A 16862-nucleotide genomic window follows, 5' to 3' on the forward strand; every position below is an offset into this window, starting at 1 on the left:
TGTTCCTGAGGCTCCAGCATCAAAAGCTGCCCTGGATTGTGTGCAGACAGCCTTACTGGCTTGACTGTGGCATATTCCCAGTGGATGTGGTATAAATGATGTGAAACATGTAGTGCTGTGACTCAAGCAACCTTACGAGAAAGTGTTTCTGTCTTGCAGATAAATAGATACTGCAGATTGACACCACCACCCTATTTATAGTGCTCTGGCCTTACAGAGCAAGCCCAAGATACCAGGAGAGGCCTTTCAGCATTAAAACCCCAGAGATAAGAGAGGAACAAGGTCTGCTAGATTTTAGTTCACTCTTTTATTTTGACTGTAATGCAAACAGGCATAAGTATTCCATAAAATCAGAAGATTGGAACTATACATAAAGAGGTGCATGCTTTAGAACAATGTGGATATCTTGCAAACAGAGCCAGAGTCAGTCCGAGAGAGGGGGCTGGAGTACATTGTACGAATGGCAGAGATTTTAGCAGCATTGAGAGCTCAGAGGTAGGGGAAAACCATGTTTCTGACCGCTTAAAGCACTGGTATGATCAAATACAACACCGGCTCATCCCTGCTCCCACTGTCCCCACCCCTTTACTCCTCAGAAGAAACCTACCTTAGGATCACAGAAAAAGCTACAAAATAAGCTATGCCCCCCTCCACACATACCTGTCTTATGAGATGCAAAGTGAGAGTAAAGACAATGTGCCAGTCTTAAATCATGGCATCATTTTATAAACCAAATGAAGGCACAGTGACTGACATGAGGAGGTGCTGAGGAGAGGGAGGAAGGAGCAGGAGGACCAGAGAGCAGCAAGAGGTTGGAGTCCCGTCTAGCACAGCAGAATTTACCCACATCTGGAGAGTTTAGAAAACCTCTGCAATGGAAGGTTTGGGAGTTGCCTGCCCCAAAGCTGCTACCCTTCACAGCCCAGTCCCCTTTCTCATCTCAGCACCACTGCTCTTCAGGAAAAAGGCCACCAGAAAAAAAAGATCCAAACCAACCTTTGAGGCTTATACTTTTCAAAGGTGCCTAAGGGAATTGCAGGAATAAAACCCCGTTCCTATTACAAAAATTAATTGGCATTGAATATCAAATTCCCTGGGCAGCTGGCAGAACTCATGTTTCTTACTACATGCAATCTAAAAAGCAATGAGTCCTGGCTGAAAGTCATCTTACTCTGTTCATCTACTGCCTGGGGAATTGTGTACACTCTGGAAGAGCTGGGAATGTTGCTGCATCTCAGGGAATCTATTCTCAAGCTCTTTTCAGCATACAGATCCCAGGGTTTTTTGAAGGCATCTTAAGGCAGCAGAGCACATTTAACCTTGGGAATTGTGGACATGTGCCTATTTTGTAGAATTCTAGCAAAGGAGACATTTTGCCTTGAATTTCACTGGCTTCAAAGCCATCATTTCAGTGTTGGGCGTGGGGAGATTCTGAAACATCATCTTCTGTTTCTGGACATCCTGTTGAGTACTGTAAAGTGTATTTTGTTGAGACACAATTCCACGCCACAATTACACAGAGAGAAAAATAAAAAAGCAGGCTCAGAAGCAAGTAGCGTTGATGTCTCTTTAGGAGTTGAACACATATTAAGGAAGTTTTGTTCCCCTTGGAAAATTTTAAAATCTCCACCACTTAATATTGTGGGAACAAAATATTTGATTTAATCCAAACTCATTTGATATACTTTTTATTTGCTTTTGCCGCCCAAAACCAACACATGAAACGAAAGCAACAAAAAGAAGCCCCAATCATTTGCTCTTTTAGATCAACTTTTTCAGTATTCAGTCTCTAAATTTTTAAAGTATTAGGAATGCACCTGGAAGAAAAAGACTTTCCCCAGTGTTTTTCACTAGCAGATTTCGGAACCAGCCCTACAGACAGCTGTGTGCAGACCCTGCAGGCAGCACAGAAGCCTACCCTACCTACAGCCCAGCTCGCACTCCTGCTTTTCCGTAGCCCCAGAACAGCTTTTGCAAGCTTTGGTCCACAGATACAAAGCAGTCCCTGCTGCACTGCCCACTTCCACACCGTGGTAGTGAAGATTTACCTGCAAAGCCTTGGCCTGTACGCTCCTGCTAAGTGAGGGATTCTCAGGGCAAGGCTCACAGGTTTGATTTTCTTGCTTTTGAAGTGCTTCCTCCTCCCTCCCTGAAATCTGGCCAGGTAGGTACATGAATGAGTAAAGCAGGAAAGCAGCAGCCCTCACAGTGAGGGGCTCTCACTGCTAAACAAGCTGCAACTGCTCAGCTATGAACTCACAATCTGTTTTTTTTCCTGTGATTTTGATGGCAAAAATGTCTATCACAGTCAAACATCTGTAGGGGTGGAGGCCAAGAGTTTCTAGTCTACTTCATTCCTGGCACAGCAGGAAAAAGTGTCTCTGCATTACAATGCTTAAATATTTCATGAGTTGCCCTTGTACCCATGCTAATATCAAGCTAATTTTGACCTCTGGTAAGATCTGTTTTTATTCTAGAACCAAGTGCTTTAAGGCAGCAATCCCATTAGCTTTCTCCCACTCCCCTGATTTCCTATTAAACACATGGCCATATGGAAGAAGCTAGAGCTCAGATCTCCCTGTTGAGGGTAGATTTCAAATAGATTACTAGAGTCATGCATTGCAGGCAAGTGCGAGTGCAGACTGACACACGCAAAAATATTGCCACCATGGAACTGCTGCTGCTGCCGCTGTGAAAGCCTGGTCCTTCAAGCTGCTAAAATTCCCAGTGCCACTGAAGCCGGATGTGGAAAGCATTTTCTACCTGGGAGGACTCAGATTCTAGACTAATTTTGTCCAAGTTTGGGAATACAATTTTCAAGACCTTTCAGCACTGGCCAAGTTTTGCTTTTCCTGTTGTAGCAGAAGAAATTGTTATAACAAAGGCAGAGTTACAGCAAAGTTGAATGGTCTTGAAAATTAATCTCCATCTGTTCTGTAAAGGGACTGCCCTCCCCTCTGGAACTATCAACGCAATTGCAAACTTATCAGAGCAATTCTGAAGCTGAGAAGTTGTCCCCAGTGAAAGCAGGAACAAAATTTACTTTTGAGCATGAAATTCTCCTTCTAAAAAACGCTGGGAACTCTCTGCAGCTTCCCTACAGGTATAAATCAGAGGACTCTAATGGCTTCAGTGGGCACAAATCTGGAGGCAGCAGCTTTGACTTGAGCTTTGAGCAAGTCCATGAGGCTTCAAGCACAAACACACCCTTTCCCCTGCCACCAGCTTAATAAAACTGTGGTCTCCAGTACGTGGTAGCTGTTCACAGACCCACAGTGCTTGCAGAAGGTGGTGCCCAGCTTGCACCCACTCTCTGACCTCGCACTGCCTCCTTATCCCTATGAAACCCCATCAGTGGGAGACTAATTGCAGAGCACGGCTCTCAAAGTTTGCTCTCAGTTATCCCAGGGTGAATTTTCCCACTCAGAATTCCACTTGTGAAACGAAGTCATCTGTTCCACTCGGCCCCCAGTCGCTGTGTGCTAGGAGCATCTCTGGAGAGAGCAGGAATGGGAGAGCAGCCGCAGTGCAATAGTCTCTTCCCAGCACAAGGCACTGTAAGTCTGTCGCCGTTCCCAGGCATACCCTTGCCGAGCAGCTAGCTGCACCTTTTGGCTGGGCAGGCAGGGAGAAAGGAGGGATCTCCAGAGGGAAGTAGTAGAAGGAGTCTGAGTTACAGCCTGGGACGGGTTGAGAGGCCTTGGATACTAACAGTAAAGGAACTAACAGAGCAATCGCAGTTAGACTGAACACAGGTTCATGCAGCTCCTGTTTCTTCCCATCTCCTCTTCTGCATAGGTGCAATCACATTTGCTCAGGACACAACAGCAAGTTTACTGGTCATGCACAGACACATTTGCTCACACTGCTCTGGGTGTGAACAGTCCCCTGCTGGACACGCAGGCACAGGACAGCGGACAGGGAGTGTGGACAGCCCAAACTCAAACCCCATTTCTCTGGCCAGTATGGATGGATGTGACTGGCTTGGTTCCTCTAGTGCAACGAACTTAGGGCTACCCAGCAATGACTGCAGAGGTGTCATCTTTGAGAGTCTGTTCCTGATGGCAGAAGTCTCATTATTTTCCTGCTGTATCTCATAAAAAGAAGAATAAAAAACTCCCAGGCAGTCCTTCTGGGGAGATGAAACCTTTGGAATCATCAACAACACAGGCAGTAAATACCCTTGCACTGAATAAACAATTTTTCCTTGCTAGGGGACACAGCAGGTTGGGAAAACAGAGAAATGTTTCCCATGAGTTTTCAAGTTCATATAATAACTTACTGTGGACATTTGAAAGACCTATGAATTAAAATCTTTGCAAAAACCCCTCACTTCATGGATTCTTGAAAATCAAAACTCCTGTTTAGAAAAGAGCCTCTTTATGTTTAATACCTGGGGAGTGAAAAGGAGCAGAGCTGCTCAAAACGGGAAGTGGTGGACATCTGCCAGGAGAGGGACTTGGACACTGCATCAGGCTGGGTGTCCATCAGGTCCAGTACCCCTCACTGCAGGAGCCTCGTGGGGCTGTGAGGAGCTTGGATGGGCAGCAGGCACCCAGAGGTGACAGACTGGTGAACTGAATGCACAGGAGGCACGACCCCTCCATGCATGACACCCCCGAGCAGCTCATGGCACCGGCCTGAAGCAGACCTCACCTTGCTCTCTGCCGTTTATGCACACCGGCGATATTGTGGCTACACCCATGCGTCAGAAATGTCATGCTGAGATGAGCAGAGTCTAGACAACTAGTGGAAGAGCCACATTTGTGAAATGATAAAGCAGATCCACAAGTTTATTTCCCCCTTCACTGTGGGAGAAAATTAAGTTTGAGGGGAGTGTGAAGCCCCTGCAGGTAAGGGAGATGAAGGAGAAGTTAAGACGTCTGAGACTGACTCAACGAAAAACAATGAATCAAAATTCCCAGTGGTGCAGCTTGAGAGGAGCGAACAGTCCTACTCAGGCGGAGGGAGAAGAGAGTCAGCTCAGAGCCCTGGGGGACACACTAACTTCATGGACCTTCATGGCAGGGAGGGTGTTTCTTCTCCAGGGCCAGGCAGGGAAGCTGGCCTTAAAACAGCATTTCCCCTCCAAAGGGCTCTGAAGGACTCACCTACCTGATGCCTGTTGAACTTGAGACTTCGCTGCCTGGCTGGCACAGACCCCTTTGGAGATCCCACTGAAGGCAAGGTGAACACCCTGCTCCCTTCGCTGCTGCAATTCCCCGCTGTTTTCACTGGTGGCCCAGGTGGAAGTGGGAGATGGAGGTGGCAAGTTTTGGGGTGCAGGAACAGCAAGCCAATTCATCTCAGACATAGATTCCAGCAATACTATGACTTCCAGATGGGAGATGTTACAGTGATACAGGCAGAAGGCAGGACAGGAGAAAACTAATTGCCAGCAACACAGGATGAGCTGGAAAGAGGACGAAGACAAGGGCATTTCTTTGGGCACTACCTCCTCTTCAGATTTCATTGCTTCTTCTACGAAAAGGAGGACCAGAGCACAAAGTCTAGAGCCAGGAGCAAATTTCCCAAAAGAAGGGGATGAGTTTGATTATTTTTTTCTTTAGCTCCGTTTCTGCAGCCATAGGATTGGGGATAGGGCCACACTTGCTGTATGTTCACAGCTCTAGGGCCAGGAAGTTGTCTCCCACAGACAGGATATCTGCCCAAATTCACACATCCAGCATCAAAGAGACCCAGCTCCCCCACCCCACTGCCTGCCCTGCGATTAGGGCACAGCCCACAGAGATGGACCATGGGCTGCTCTTTCTCCTGCTTTCACCTCCAGGTCACAAAGCCCCCAGGCAGTGACACAAACCTGGCCTTGCACTTGGCTCCAAACCCTGCTCCCACTGCCCTGCCAGACCAGCGAGCTCAGCTCTGGCCACATCGTGGCAGCATTCATTCGCATTTTACACCACGCTAGATGCTCTGCTGGGACGAGCGAAACAGAGACCTGGATCGCAAATTCTCTGTGCCTGAAGGCCTTCGCTCCTGGCTTTTGGGCTGGAGCTTCTTCAAGCATTCAGGGACTCAAAGCTGCAGAAGATGGTCACAGCATATGGAAACGTGGCCAACTAAGCAGCAAAGGGCAGGAGGTCCTGGCTGAGGGTAAGAATAACTGCACAATCTGGGGCCAGGGGAGCCAGCACCGCTTGTACCACAGGCTGGGAGAGCAGCGAACCTCCTGCAGCTCTTCTTGTTCTGACTTTGGCTTAGGGCAGCTAATCTTAGCCCTCTGAAAGCAAGCTCACCATTGCAGCTCCTGGATAAGCCCTCTGCTGTTGCTGGCTTTGGTGCTTTGTTCCATGCACAGTTCAGCAGAGCAGAGGCAGAAGGAAAGGATTAGCATCTACCGGCTCAAAACATCAACGCCATACCCCTGCCTCCAGCAAGAGCTGCAACCATGTCCTGCTGTCCTTGTGCTGGCAATGAGGGAGGACAAACCTTCTTCAGGGTGAGGAAAGGAGGAGAAAGAGGAAGGATGTACAAGGTCACGTATGCTTTACCTTGCAGACAGCTTTTCTCTGTTAAAGGGACCAATACCTTTCTGTGATTGTGTTAACAGATTGCTTTTGGGGCCAGATTTTTGCAGCAGAGCTGAGGTGTGAGCGTGTCAGAGCCCAAAATCACACAGCACCTTTACAGCTGATCTCACCTCCCTTCTCACATGAGATGTCCCAGCAGAGACAGCTCGGGCCATTGGCAGGTGGTGCAGAGCCTACAGAGGGGACTGGCTTGCCATCGAGATGCCACATGTATTTCTCTTGGCAGGCAGGTCGCTCCGTGCTGGCACTTTCTGCTCCCGAAGGTGTGGAATTGGCTGCAGTCTGCTGTCCCAGAACAGAGACTGCGCTAAGGTGGAGCTGATGCTGTCTGAGCTTTCAAGGATCCTCGGCTGGCACATCCTCCCCAAAGACCAGGAGCCTCTGTAACCCTTCAAGTGCTGCCTTCCAAATAGGCTTTGTTACCAGGAGGTGCATCTTGCAGCTGGGGTTGGAGCTGCTTCTCTCCCATCCTTGTGGCTTTCCAGTCTCACCTGGGAGAGGGTTCACACTTCACAGCATGCAAAGCTCTGGAATGCAGCCAGTCCTTCAATCTCTTCCACCAGCATCATGGCCACAGGGTCACATATCTCTTGTAAAGCCCTCCAGAGGACAGCCTGGCCAAGCAGCAGTCATTGCTATGCGTTTTTAACCTAGCATACACATCAGCCTGTGTGTTTGGTCCTTGCTCCTTTGTGGGAGCACTTTCATGGCAGCAAAAGTGGGGACTGAGCAAAAGGAGAGGCTCACAGGGAACAGGGAGCAGAGAAGGAAGCAAACATAGCACAGGGTATATTTAGGAGAAATCATGACACGTGAATCAGGGACATCCCACCCTTTGGATCAAAACACACATTTGTACCCAGTCTGCTCAGGGATGTACAAAGTTCATAGACATGAGGGCATTGCACATCATCTGCCCCCAGCCTCAGGCATATGCCCAGGTCTGTACAAGTCCAAAGGAAAGCCATGAAAATGCAAGGATTCAGCCAAACTCCCAGCTAGGGAAAGGGGGAGCCTGGGGGCAACAACCCCCAGCTCTGGTCAAGCAACAAGACTGAGCCATTGCCCAGCCCCTGCCACCTCTGCTCTCCCCCAAAACACCAAAAACGCAGATGATCACAAAAGTGGTGATTTCATGCAGCTGCAAAATGCCCTCATGAGAAAGAGAAATGTGAAGTTCTGTTAAGAGCCACTGCAGGTTATAAAGCCATCGTACTTCAGTGGGGAAATCCAGGGAAGGGAAAGGGGTTGAAAAGAAATGGCCACAGGACAAGAGCAAGAGAAAGAGGAAAAAAAGGAAATAAAAATTATCATCATCATCATCAGGACACAACAACAGGACGAGAGACAGAGCGCTTTCCATGGGTAGTTCCCCGTGGAAAAGGAGCCACTGTGTCCATGAAATACAAAACCCAGTGCCCTCCGGTTGGAGGGGGCAACAGGTGCTGGGACTGGTTTGGCATCCCCTTGGGGTGAAGGGTCCAGTTAGGAGCAGAAAACCCTGCAAGGGAAAGGGAGAAACGCCAGCCTTAGAGGGAGCAGTGAGGAGCATCTGAGCACCATGACTTTCCAACTGACCATGTTGTAGACAGGAATTTACAGAGCCCTTTGCAGCTGTGGGAGGTGGGCAGGTAGGTAACCCTTATCCTTACCTAGTGGTGGGAGACTAACGCACTCTGTATAAAGTGCAGACCCCAGAGTATGTGCTGTGTTGGAGAAAAATTCATACTAAACCTCAGATGTTGGGAAACCCCCTCTGGGTCAGCTGGGTGCTACATGGCATAGCTGGGAGTGCAGGGAAGGGATTGCACCCCAGACTACTGAGGGCCAGGACAAGGAGCAAGATCCATGCAGCTGCCTGTTCTTTATCCCAAATAATCCTTCTGCTCAGCCAGGGAAAATCCCACCACGACAGAACTGAGCAAATGGCAAGACATGGTAGAGCAGAAACAAACATAGCAAATGTCAAAGCTTTTACTTTTTTTTGGTTGTTTTTACAACAGTGGAAAGAAAATTTTCTAGATCTTTCCTAACCAGGCATGCAGCAGCCTGGAGACCTCTCCCCCTGTGGGTACCTGCTGCCTGCACCCCTGGAGCCAGCCAGGCCCCCCTGCAGCCAGCACTGGACCCCTTGCCATGGGTCCTGCAAGCCTTCCAGCCCATCATCTGCAAGCTGGCTGGCTGGGGAGCAGAGGCAGGCAGCACTCTTTGGCTTTGCATCACCATTTGAATGGGACTGTCAGGTCTGAGCAGATTGGTACAGTGGGTGCAATAACCTGGGAAGGCTGGGGCGGGGGGGGGGGCGGGATTTGTCCTAGCAAGATGACAGCTATTTCAGAGACACTGCTGGGTAGCAGCCTCTGCTTCCAGCGCAAAAATTAAATGCCTTTTCTCAGCTTCTGCCATAAGAAGGACCACCTGCGTGCAAAAGTTAAAGCTGCCTTCCCCATCCCACAGCCCACATGCTTGGGAGACAGTTTCAGGGGGGTTAACATAAACATGTCAACTCACTCATCTGTATCTTTTTTGCTCTCCTCAATGAATGCAATAGACTCAGATCTAAGGCGGTTAGTCACTTCGTATGTACGCAGGGTGACTCCAAAAATATCCTCATGGTACCGGCTGTCATCCTGAAACAGAGGATGGGAGAGAAGCAGTGGGGAAAAAAAGAGTATTTACAAACAGTTGGGGTTGCTGCGGCACCACAAAGCTCTTGTGTTGTAGGTAGGTATCAAATACACAACAAGCATTCTGGACCCTGGCACAAGAGCTGGTGGGACAGGGCTGAGGTACAGAATAAGCAGGGAGGTGGAATGACCTTCTCAAGGTTAGATCTCCTCAACTGCTGGCAACCCAGGGACTGCCTGGCCATCAGGGCCTGGGGCCAGCCCATGAATAAGAGCTTTTTCTTGCAAACCAGCTAAAAATATGGGTTTGGGCTCCCTCGGCTCCTGGATGGAGTGTGGGGACATGGTTCAGAAGGGGTGGTGCCATAGGAATCAGGCTGAGTTGTCCTCCTGGGGAGAAGCAGAGCCATTGGAGCATCTGTTCTTGGGCCTGGGTCCCAAACTGAGTTCACTTATGCTTCAGCTGCAGTGCCTGCATCAACATATTTGCCCAAGAGTATCACCCAGCCAGCCACGCAGACAGAAGAAGTTTGGGGAGGGGACCCACAAACTGCCCTGTTGGATTGCTGCAGTGATGGAGGGACAGCAGGAACTCAGTAAGGTGAACAAGCCTGCTTGGGCTACTAAGGATGCCAAAAAGAGCTTGTGCTTAGCACAGCAGCAGGCTCATCACAGGAGTCCAGCACAAGCTGAGGGGGCTGCAGCCTGCAGCAGAGCTCCTGCAAAGCAAGGTGACTTCCGCTGCGCACCCAAAGCTTTGGAAGATCACACTCCCAACCTTGCCCTGGTGCAGGCAGCATGGGTGGGAGCTGCAATCCACCCCCAGTGTCTGTCACCTCGGTGCTGCCCGTTCTGCAGCAGGAGGCACCAGGTGCAGTGCCCGTGGCGGGAGGTTGCACGGTGTCTCGTGGTGCAGACACTACTCACCCGCAGCTTGCTGATGAAAGCACCTGCCTCCTCCACCGACAGCTGGCCCTGCTGCCTCATGATGCGCTGAATGGTCTTGAGGACATCCCCGGCCATGGTGACATCCCCGCAGACGTAGATGTGGCCTCCTTGCTCCTTCAGTGCTTTGAACACGGTTTGGGCCAGCTGCTCCTGTAACACGTCCTGCACGTATTTCTGAGGCAGGAGGAGGTGGGAGTTGAGATTAACTACAGCTTCTCAGCCCTGTCCACCTGCATGCTCCAGCCAGCTTTGTGTGCACCAGCTTTGTGTGCTGCCTTTGAGGCAGCAGTGCAATGTGATCACCTCCGCAGGGGAGCATGCCTACACCTCACAGCACCCACCACAATAGAAAAGAGATGGGGAAAGCAGCAAAACATTGCCTTGCTCCTGCATTTTCACACCTTCACCATATACCTCATTGCCAGGCCTGCTCAGGTGGCGGTGTGGATTTGGACCAGATATTTGCACTGGCACTGGGGCACCCCACTGGGTGGCAAACCTCCTTGCCCACCCGCTTGGGAAAACATGCCTTTTCCGCTCCTTATCTGCTCTCGCCTGGTGAGGGCAGCTGCAGCCCTCCAGGGAAAAGCACGAGCAATATGAGCACACCTTTGGACTGGCACAGGGATGGGGATGCGCTCTAGGAGTGGGGCTGCACTGAGAAGGGCACGATCCTGCACACTTCTACGACTAGAGTGCCCCAGGGCATGAGCTGCCATGGCTGTGCCAAGGAACCAGCATCTCCACGCCATGCCGGTTGGCTACGGCTTCCCAGGTCTGCCCACCAGGACCAGAGCAGTGCCTGCCATGCACCTTTGGTTTGTCCGGTTCCCGAGAGTAGGCTGTGTACAGCTCTCTGAAGACACCTTGGGTTTTGGCAAAGAGTGTCTCCTCTTTGTAAATGTGGTCGATCCTGGACTGCCGGCAGCCAAATACCAGGACCATAGGACAAGGCTTCAGACCTGGGGGAGAGATGGAGGAAGCAGTTAGTCCGGGGACCACCAATACCCCCTTTCTGCAAGCCACTTCCCTCCAGATCTGCCAGCAGTCCCAGCACCCTGCGCAAGACTGCCAGGAGCCTTCCCTGGCCAAACTGGGAGGGAGGAAAAACCAGCAAGGAGGAGGTAATGCACTGCCTGAGCCAGCACATGGCCTGGGGTCACATGGCAGGGGTGCTTGTGTCAGATTTTGGGGAGAAATTAAATTTTATTTTCTTAAATGGTCTAAGTGATCAGTGAAAAAAATATGTTTTACGTAAGTTTACATTAAATGACGTTTAAAAATAATGCCAGCACTGCAGTACTGCAGAGTTTTACAGGAGGATTGTCATGGAGTTTGTTTTGGGAGTTTGACCTCCAAGCCTGCGCTGGGAACAGCCACTGCTGCAAGAAGCCCTTTGCCTCTGCTGGGGCAGCCCAGGCAGGGGACTGGACCCGCATCCCCACACCACCCGCCCAGAGTTCCTGAGCACCGCTCAAGCTGAGAAACAGGAGGAACAAGTGTCAACCCACCTTTGTGCTGGATTTCAAAAAGCCGCTGCTGCCAGAAGCTCCGGAAAGGGGCGATGCCTGTGCCAGGGCCAATGAGGATGCAGGGCACCTGGGGGTCCTGGGGCAGGTGGAACCCGGGTGCACTGCACACATTGAAGACACCAGTTAAATCCAAGCAAGGTGCTCCCTCCCTCACCTTTGTCCACAGCAAGCTGGGACACCACCCAGAGAAGGAGGGGTAGAAAATGAGGTGAAATCCCAGAAAGCAACATTTTAGTGCAGAAGAACTGCACCTGAGAGGGACCCATTTGCTCACAAGTCCAACCCTGTTTTCCCTGCACCCTTAGAGCTTTGCAAAGAAGAATCGAGGACAAAGAACTCATCCTGCAAGGGAGCTCGCCCCATCTGTTTCACCCCTTGCCTTGTGTGGACCGCTTACCCTCTTACAAAACAGGGCACTACTTCATCAGTCTGTATCCGGTTGAGCCAAGAGGAGCAGACTCCGTGGTGGATTGGTCCTTCTCCATCTAGGAGGGGAGGGAAGGAGGTCTGTACTTGACACACCAGCCAACTACTCCAGTTGCTTTCTTTTCTGAAACCCTCCCTGCTACATCCCACTGAAACATTTAGTATCTTTGCATTCATGAACTTGGTGGAAGTTTGGCACTTGGATCCATCTGTGGAGCTACCCAAATTCACCCAGGACCCAGACCTGGGATAGCTGGACCTCCACAATACTTAGGAAGCACCCAGCTTTTTTTTGGTCCTTTTTGGCAGAAGCAGCAACATGCTGTGGTGCTTCCAGGCACAAGCCCTCCATGGCAGCCCCAGATGAATGGCCACTGTCTTCCCCTGCATCCTACCTGCTGCAGGGGTGCTGGAGCTGTGTCCATCTAAACCATGACCAGGGCTGCTTGGACACATCAGGGCTTGCACAGGTACAGAAATCTGGCTAGCAACAACATGGACTTTGGTGTGGGCAAACATGATCCTACATGGAGCTTGGAGCCACAGTGGCTAGTCTGTTGCTGGTACCTGATCCAGATCTGGCACCTCTGCAATACACTGCCCTTTGATAAATGACCATTCTCCACAACATGGGACAGCAATGTCATGGGTTGAAGGAATCTTGTCAGTGCAGCAGGTAGAAAGGCTTTAAAATACCATCTCTCTGCCAAAGACCTTTTACATTTACCCATTTACAAATTACCCATTTACAAATGCTTTTTCCCTGCTCCCCATGCCAAGCCTGTCTCCACTGGCCCCTGCATGAGCATGGTACCTCTCGTGCGGTAGGAGACCACTGCCACGGTGAGGTGGACCTCGCCTGGGTACATCTCTGGGGAGGAACTGATGGAGTAGTAGCGTGGTTGGAGGAGGGGGAGTTGTGTGAGCAGCAGCGTGGAGGGCATCTGCACTGAGGGGAACTCCTCCAGCACCTCCACAATGGTTGGGTTCTTGGACCACTTCCATTCCTCGTACTCCTGCAAGCCCTACAGCCAGAGAAAGAGGGAAGGAGTGAGGAGAGAGCTGCAGCATTGCCCTCTTCCAAGCCAGGTACTTCAACTGATATCCCACCAGGCCTATGGCAAAGCTGGGGTAGGTGACAGTGGAGGCAGGCAGGAGGAGCTCTGCTGTCACAGGTAGAGACTCAGCCTAACCACAGTGTGGGATGAAAATACCCTGAGGTTGTGGTTGTCCCCAGGGCCTTAAAGAACTTAGGGCTTGAGGTCTGAGGCTTTACCTTGCTAAGGATCTGCAGATGTTTCTTCTCCTTGTCGCTGGTGGCCAACAAAGCAAACTGCTGCAGCAACAGGGGTGTGGGAGGGGTGGTGATGTCCAAATAGTACTTAAAAGCCTGGAAGATGGTGCATGGTGGGACACGGTTCTCATCTGTCCAGTTACTGATGACACCTGCCAGGAGGGAATTCAGCACAAACATGGGATCAGCTGAGCATAAGAGCCAAGGTGGACAAATCCTTGCTTTCATTCCCCTTATTAGCTCTGAGACAGTGAAGGATGAAGAGCTGGAAAGAGGAGCCAAAGAGATATTCTCATGCTACAAGTGAGATGCTGTACAATGAGCACAAATATGAGCCTGATACTGCACCACCTCCAGCCTCTGTTACTCTGAGTTAATACTGTTTTCCATCTCCTATTACACTGTGCATGGCACTAGGCCCTGAAATATAGTGTTAGGATGGTCCACCAAGATCTCTTAACTTCTTTCCAGTCCTAGACATGGCTCTTTCCATAAGAATACAAACACTGTTTATTTTTCTGAAGAATAAGGAAGTATCTTCCCCATGGCCCTGGTCACCCTTCAAACCCTTACTCTACATCCCAAGTTCAGATGAGCAATGGCTCTGGGCAGAGGAAGGATGAAGGAGGTGCTCCCAATCCAGGCAAACAGAGCAGTGAGATGGGAAGTGATTTGTCCCGGGCCCATCTACCTCCCTGAGAAGCTACAAGAACTGCTACAGGGGATGGGCGAGGAGGAGGGAGGCCATCTCTATGCTGAGATGGCTGTGGCTACCTAGAGCTGTGTTCCTCTCCTCCAGGAGCTCCACCTTCACCAGCTGGTTGGCCGGAGGGGCATCTTCAAGCCTGTCGATCAGGGCATTGACCAAGTCTTCGTGGTTCCCTGGAAACACGCCCAAGTGGTCCCCGGGAAGGTACTGCAGTTCCTGGTGCCCATTGGTGTGGAGGCGCAGGAAAATCGTTAAGCGGCTACAGGGAAAGGAGAAAAAGCAGGGTGTGTTTTGGGGGAATTCTTCAGGGAGTCGCTGAGCTCTGGCTCAGGAGCCACTGGGTGTGCTGGGTGGCAGGTCCAAGCCCTGGTGCTCCACTGAGTGTGTCACCAAAGTTGCAGCAGGGAGCTAGAAAGAACACTGCAGCACCCACCCCCCCTCTGCTGACTCACCCTCAGGTTTTTTTTTTAAAGGGAAAAAACAGTTTAACCTCTTGCTTCAGCAATTTTATCCTTTCTTTACATGCACTCTGCCACTCCACAAGTGCAGCCACCCATCTTCTCATCCCTACAGGCAGCAGGCTAATTTATGTAGCAGAAGAGATTTCACCATGTAAAAAGGCAGGGAACACCCTTCACTGGGTTCATGTGGCTTCCAGCCTTGGTCCTAATTTCCACAAAGATGGTATCCATGGGACATTCAGGGGTCAAGGGTCATGTGCAGCACTGCGTGCATGGATGCTTGGGTGCACCACGAGTGCGCGCAGCTCCCAGGACAGCTGTATCTCCTACCTGGACTTCGGGCTCTGCAGGTTCTGGCGTGTGATAAGCCGTGCTGCATAGACACGTTTTTTGTGGATGCTGTACAGTCCTGTGGAGCAGAAGAGTCAGTGAAGCAATGCAGCAGACCATGGCCAAGGCAGGCAGCTTCTGGCTTTTGCAGGGCTGTCAGCTGCTGCTACAGGTTCAGCCCTTCAGACTGGAGTTGGCTGACACCAGCTGCAGCGAGCAGACCGTGGGCTTGACCACCCTCCTGCCCCTATCCGCAAATCTCCAGTGAGCCTGGGGGATCAGAAACCCAGGGGGGGAAACCAAACATGTGTCCCTTTTGTTAGTGACTAAGGATGACTCTGAAACCACCCTCATGAGGTGTGGGGACGTGCCCTCACATGCAGGCATGCACCTCTTGCTGCCAGTACCACCTGGCTGGTAGCAAAGCGGCTGAATTTGGGAAGAGCTAAGCCAGTGCGGCAGATCATCAGCTGCAGGAGCCGTGCTGAGGGGCCAGGTGTCGGTGGGCTGGACCTGCCATTGCACCGCAACGCTCAGTGGAGCAGCATTTGGACAAAGCAAGCTTGGAAAGCTCCCAGGTTTCCAGCTCTTTGCTTCAAAAAATGGGGTCAGGAGGAGGGAGATCAGATCATATCCCAACATCTCTGTTACAGATACAGACAGGGACCAGCCAGAGGGATCTCAGACCATGACAAACTGTTCCTTGTGCATGTGATGGAGGGGAAAGGCAAGACTGAAATGCTGGGAATATAACACAGAAAGAGTAAGGAGGTTTGGCCCCTTCACCCCAGCTTGAGCCCACTATGTCTTCTCCTCTACCTGCCCCATGCCCAGAGCTCTCTGGGGTGATCCCCTCTTCATACCTTGTGTGAGCTCCGGGGCCTCAGCCACATAGGTCAGGCGAAACTTGCTCCTCTTCCAGCTCCGGTCGTTGCTGATGAGGGAGTTATTTGCTTTCTCGATGTTGACGTCGTCCCCCACACAGAACACGTCGCACGCTGCCTGCAGCACGCACCAGGCTCTCAGGCATCTCCCTGCTGCCCCTGGGCTTTCTGACCAAGCCCCATGACCTGCCTTGTCCCACCCCACCTCAGCCAACACATGGAGAAGGAGCCTCCAAAGGTGTAGGGCTATACCAGTGGCCATGGGCATGTCTCATGGTGCCCTCCTTCCCCAGGCATCTGGGATAATGCAGGAAGTCAGCACATTGCTCACCCTTTGGCAGTCAGCACAAACCAGAACATCAGCTCTACCAAAATATGGAGAACCTCTTTGTTGTGGGCAAGGGTGATGGCTGGGTATCCTGGTGTAGAGAAGGAGAGGCTGGGTTTCGATCCTACTCTAACTACTAGCTTTTCTCTGTCCCTGTGTCCTGCTCCCCCCTGCTCCTCCCTGGAGCACAAGGGAAGTGGGTTACCTTGAAGACCTTCTTGGCCCAGGTCCTGAAGGACTCCTCTTGGCCACAGAGCTCATCTCCTTCTCCCATGCGGAGGATCCGCTCTCCACCCAGCTCCTCCAGGAGGGTGTCCACTGCCCGGGCAAAGGCGCAGAAATGGGGATAAGCACGTGATCCCAGCCCAAATACAGAGAACCTGCGAAGAGGTGGCACAGCTGTGGCTGCTGAGCTGGGGAGGACATTGATGTCTCCCCCTCCTCCACCACCACCACCACCATCAGCAGGAGGGACTGTGGAGAGATCTGCACATTACAGAAATACATCATGTTTTATATAAGAGCTGCAGTAGGAGAAAGGGGCTCTGTGCAGCACCACATCCTGTTCTGTCCCTTCTGCAACAAGAGGTTGCTACCTCTACCCCATCCTACCTACCTGACATTAGCCAGGGGCCCTGTGCTTTCAAAGTTGTCCCTGGAGTCAGGGCCATCGCTTGAGGATTTCCGTGCATCCGAGTAAGAGGAGACACTGTTGAAACGGACCTTGTAGCTCCTGTGAACAGCGACAGCATCAAGTATTACAGTGGTGACA

General features: G+C 51.1%; 1 protein-coding gene across 1 annotated transcript in view; it reads right to left on the bottom strand.

Annotated features, from left to right (window-relative positions):
* Positions 1 to 123: 123 nt before the first annotated feature.
* Positions 124 to 16862, bottom strand: part of NOS1 (nitric oxide synthase 1) — a 48405-nt gene continuing 31666 nt past the window's right edge. The window contains exons 16-28 of the mRNA XM_040606371.1: positions 16707 to 16823; positions 16296 to 16470; positions 15742 to 15880; positions 14879 to 14957; positions 14153 to 14346; positions 13361 to 13530; positions 12899 to 13109; positions 12056 to 12143; positions 11638 to 11759; positions 10940 to 11088; positions 10106 to 10300; positions 9063 to 9181; positions 124 to 8052 (exon numbers count right to left, since the gene is read on the bottom strand). Coding sequence (XP_040462305.1) covers positions 8037 to 8052; positions 9063 to 9181; positions 10106 to 10300; positions 10940 to 11088; positions 11638 to 11759; positions 12056 to 12143; positions 12899 to 13109; positions 13361 to 13530; positions 14153 to 14346; positions 14879 to 14957; positions 15742 to 15880; positions 16296 to 16470; positions 16707 to 16823 — 1774 coding nt within the window. The 3' untranslated portion in view covers positions 124 to 8036. The remainder of the gene's footprint in view (positions 8053 to 9062; positions 9182 to 10105; positions 10301 to 10939; positions 11089 to 11637; positions 11760 to 12055; positions 12144 to 12898; positions 13110 to 13360; positions 13531 to 14152; positions 14347 to 14878; positions 14958 to 15741; positions 15881 to 16295; positions 16471 to 16706; positions 16824 to 16862) is intronic.

The sequence above is a fragment of the Falco naumanni genome, chromosome 1 (genome assembly GCF_017639655.2).
Source record: "Falco naumanni isolate bFalNau1 chromosome 1, bFalNau1.pat, whole genome shotgun sequence".
NCBI classification, from domain to species: domain Eukaryota; kingdom Metazoa; phylum Chordata; class Aves; order Falconiformes; family Falconidae; genus Falco; species Falco naumanni.